The sequence below is a fragment of the Cebus imitator genome, unplaced genomic scaffold (genome assembly GCF_001604975.1).
Source record: "Cebus imitator isolate Cc_AM_T3 unplaced genomic scaffold, Cebus_imitator-1.0 Scaffold54, whole genome shotgun sequence".
NCBI classification, from domain to species: Eukaryota; Metazoa; Chordata; class Mammalia; order Primates; family Cebidae; genus Cebus; species Cebus imitator.
In genome coordinates this window covers 8309819-8313755 of record NW_016107369.1, presented here as the reverse complement: position 1 = coordinate 8313755, position 3937 = coordinate 8309819, and the positions used below count along the sequence as shown (strand labels likewise).

Genomic DNA, 3937 nt, shown 5'->3' with positions numbered 1-3937 from the left:
CTGTAATCCCAGCTACTCAGGAGGCTGAGGCAGGAGAATTGCCTGAACCCAGGAGGCGGAGGTTGCGGTGAGCCGAGATCGAGCCATTGCACTCCAGCCTAGGTAACATGAGTGAAACTCCGTCTCAAAAAAAAAAAAAAAATAGAAATGTTACATTTTATTCGCTTTTTTTTTTTTTTTTCCACAGTTGAAATTTTTTAAAAAAGATGTTGAAGTTCTTTAATTATCTTTGAGGCTTACTATATCACCCAGTATCGGAAAATCTAAAAACAAGGGGACTGTGCAATTGATGAAACCAAATCCCTCATTATAGTGTGCTTCTGTAATAGACACCATAATCCCAAATTGCACAGGTCTGCCTTTCTTTAAAAGATGTTGTCACGTGTCACTCACGTAAAGAGACTACCAGACAGGCTTTGTGTGGGGAACAAGGCCATTTATTTTGCATTTGGGTGCAAGTCTGAGAAAGGAGTTAGGCAAAGGGAATAGGAGAGGGGATCGGTTATATAGGTTGGAGCAAATGGTCAGTTAAAGGTGGTAATCTATCTTGGGGAGGGGGAGGACATCACGGGATGCATGACTACAAGGGTAAGGGTCAGTAAGCTATCTTGGGGACAGGAAGGGCATCATGGGATGCATGATCACAAGGTAGGGGTCATTTATTACAATCAGGCATGATCATAAGGGTGGGGAGTATGATCACAAGGTAGGGGTCATTTATTACAATCAGGCATGATCATAAGGGTGGGGAGTATTGGTTGCAGTCAGAGGGGAGGGTGTGGTAGATTACATAGTTACAGGGGTGGGGGTCTTGAGAAACCCAATGTCCGAGGGGAAATTTTTGCAAGGCTGAACAGGAATAATGAATGCAGGTTGCAGAGCAATTAGTTGAGGCAGGAACAAGTTGTTTTACTTCTTTCTGTGGCCACCTGGTTAATTGTGGTTGCTTCAGACTTTCTGGTTCATGGAGATCATCCAGAGGTGTATATGCAGGTCACCAAGGCTAAAATGTCCAGGCCTGGACTTGGAGGCCTAACAGATGTAATTCACTTGACTAAGATATATAGGAATCCAATTAGAAAAATAAACCAATACTATTAACTATCTGAAAAGCAGAAAAAGAATGTGGCATATGTACTACAGGGTTTGGATTACTAAAGAACTTAGTAGGTAGATAGAAGGGAGGTAAACTCCAAGTGAGAATCCAGAAGGATGAGCTTTGCTTTTTTTTTTCTTTTAATCTGTTTTACATATTAAGCTAACATGATTTCTTTTTTAAAAAAAGTGTTCCTGGTCAGAAAACCACTGCTCTGGTGGTCATCCGTAAGAATGAGATTCCTGGAGATTTTCCTTCTAGTTTATAAATGTATTAAAAATTTTTCATTTTTACAAGCTGATATTGCTCTTGTAGTCAGATGTAATAATGAATTGAAATGATTTTTTTTTTTTTGAGACAGAATTTTGCTCTTGTCGCCCAGGCTGGGGTGCAGTGGCGCGATCTTGGCTCACTGCAACCTATGCTTCCCGGGTTCAAGCGCTTCTCAGACCAGGCACAGTGGCTCATATCTGTAATCCCAGCACTTTGGGAGGCCAAGGTGGGTGGATCACCTGCAGTCAGGAGTTTAAGACCAGCCTGGCCAGCATGGTTAAACCCTGTCTCTACTAAAAATACAAAAATTAGCTGGGTATAATGGTGGGTGCCTGTAGTCCCAGCTACTTGGGAAACTGAGGCAGGAGACTGTCTTAAATCCAGGAGGCGGAGGTTGCAGTGAGCCAAGATCGCACCATTGCACTCCAGCCTGGGCGACAGAGCAAGACTCTGCCAAAAGAAAAAAAAATAGTGATTCTCCTGCCTCGGCCTCCAGAGCATCTGGGATTACAGGCACCTGCCACCATGCCCAGCTAATTTTTTGTGTGTGTCTATTTTTAGGAGATACAGAGTTTCACCATGTTGGCCAGGCTGGTCTCGAACTCCTGACTGCAGGTGATCCACCCACCTCGGCCTCCCAAAGTGCTGGGATTACAGGTATGAGCCACCACACCTGGCCTGAAATAATATTTTTTAATTTCTACTATTTTAGATACAGGGCTACATATGCAGATGTGTGAAAGTGGAGCCAATTTTAGAGCTTAGGGCTGGGGAACAAATAGAGAGGTAAATGGAACATGGGACTATTGCATGATGCTGACTTTTGTAGAATGGATCTTGTCACCCTGGTGGTGAGTATATCTAACAGGTAGTTGCTTAACCCAGCCCGCCATCTCCCCGCTCTAGTAGTCCACAGCATCTATCATTCCCATATTTATGATCATGTGTGTTCAATGCTTAGCTCCCACTTACAAGTGAAAGCAGCTCTATTTGGTTTTCTGGTTTTGCATTAATTTGCTTAGGATTATGGCTTCCAGCTCCATTCATGTTGCTGCAAAGGACATAATGTTATTCTTTTTTATGGCAGTGTAGGATTCCATGGTATATATGTACTACATTTTCTTTATTTAATCTACCATTGAGGGACACCAGGGTTGATTCCATGTCTTTGCTATTATGAATAGTGCAGTGATGAACATGTGTCTTTTTGGTAGGGTGATTTATTTTCTTTCTCGTGCGTAGCCAGTAATGAGATTGCTCGGTCAAATGGTCAAATGATAAGTCTGTTTTAAGTTATTTGAGAAATCTCCAGTCTGCTTTCCACAGTGACTGGACTAATTCACACTCCCACCAACAGTGTACTGTCGTTCCCTTTTCTCAACAGCCTCACCAGCATGTTGTTTTTTGGCCTTTTAATAATAGCCATTCTGACTGGTGTGAGCTGGCATCTCACTGTGGTTTTGATTTGCATTTCTTTAATGATTAGCGATGCTGAGCAGGTCTTCAAATTTTTGTTGGCCACTTGTATGTCTTCTTTTGAGACATATCCTTTGCCCATTTTTAATGGGATTATTTGTTTTTTGCTTGTTGATTTGTTAGAGTAGGCCTTTGGCAGACATGTCGTGTGTAAATATCTTCTCCCATTCTACAGGGTGTCTGATTTGAAATGATTTTTAAGATGAGAAATCTACTTTCCAGGCAGCGTAATGCTGAGGGCATATTGCTTCTTACTTGTGTGTGTGTTTACAGTCCTTGGCCTGCATTCTTACACACTGTAGACCACAGTTCCTAAAAGAAAATTCAGCATGCAGCATGAATACATTTATTTTCTAAGAGGATGAAACATTAGAATAATAATTTTGAATAATTATTATCAGAAATCAGATGTAAGACGTCTAAAGGCCGAGCAGCCCCGTCGCTAGCATGCCGCGTGGAAGTCGAAGCTGCACCTCCCGCATGGCCCCTCTGGGCAGCCGGACCCCTCAGATGAGAGCTGCGCCCAGGCCAGCACCAGCCGCTCAGCCACCAGCAGCGGCACCCCCCTCTGCAGTTGGCTCTCTTGCTGCTGCACCCCGGCAGCCAGGTCTGCTGTCCCAGATGGCAGCCACTGCAGCTGGCGTGGCTGTAGGCTCTGCTGTGGGGCACACACTGGGCCACGCCATTACTGGGGACTTCAGTGGAGGAAGTGATCCTGAGCCTCCGAGGCCTGACATCACTTACCAGGAGCCTCAGGGAACCCAGCCTGCGCAGCAGCAGCAGCCTTGCTTCTATGAGATCAAACAGTTCTTGGAGTATGCCCAGAACCAGGGTGACGTCAAGCTCTGTGCGGGTTTCAGTGAGGTGCTGAAACAGTGCCGACTTGCAAACGGATTGGCCTAATCAAGAAGTTAAAACTGGAGAAATGGAAAACCAGCTCTCATAACCAAGTTAACTTAACATAAAACTTTAATTAATAGTGAAGGTATAAAGGGTAACCATCAGTTAAACCTCTCCTGTCATTCCTAGCTTCCTTGCTTCAGAATTGAAATGGAAGGGGGTGTTCCTACTCTGTAGAATTTGGAGCTGGTC

The 3937-nt window shown here is 44.0% G+C and overlaps 1 protein-coding gene across 1 annotated transcript; it reads left to right on the top strand.

Moving 5' to 3' along the window:
• Nucleotides 1-3258: 3258 nt before the first annotated feature.
• LOC108304518 (coiled-coil-helix-coiled-coil-helix domain-containing protein 2-like) lies at nt 3259-3934 on the top strand. Its single transcript, XM_037738586.1, has one exon. The coding sequence runs from the start codon at nt 3293-3295 to the stop codon at nt 3746-3748; it is 456 nt and encodes a 151-aa protein (XP_037594514.1). The 5' UTR covers nt 3259-3292; the 3' UTR covers nt 3749-3934.
• Nucleotides 3935-3937: the final 3 nt, after the last annotated feature.

What these genes read in the sequence shown, in the direction of transcription:
- LOC108304518 (XM_037738586.1), top strand. Translation starts at nt 3,293, where the DNA reads ATGCCGCGTGGAAGTCGAAGCTGCACCTCCCGCATGGCCCCTCTGGGC.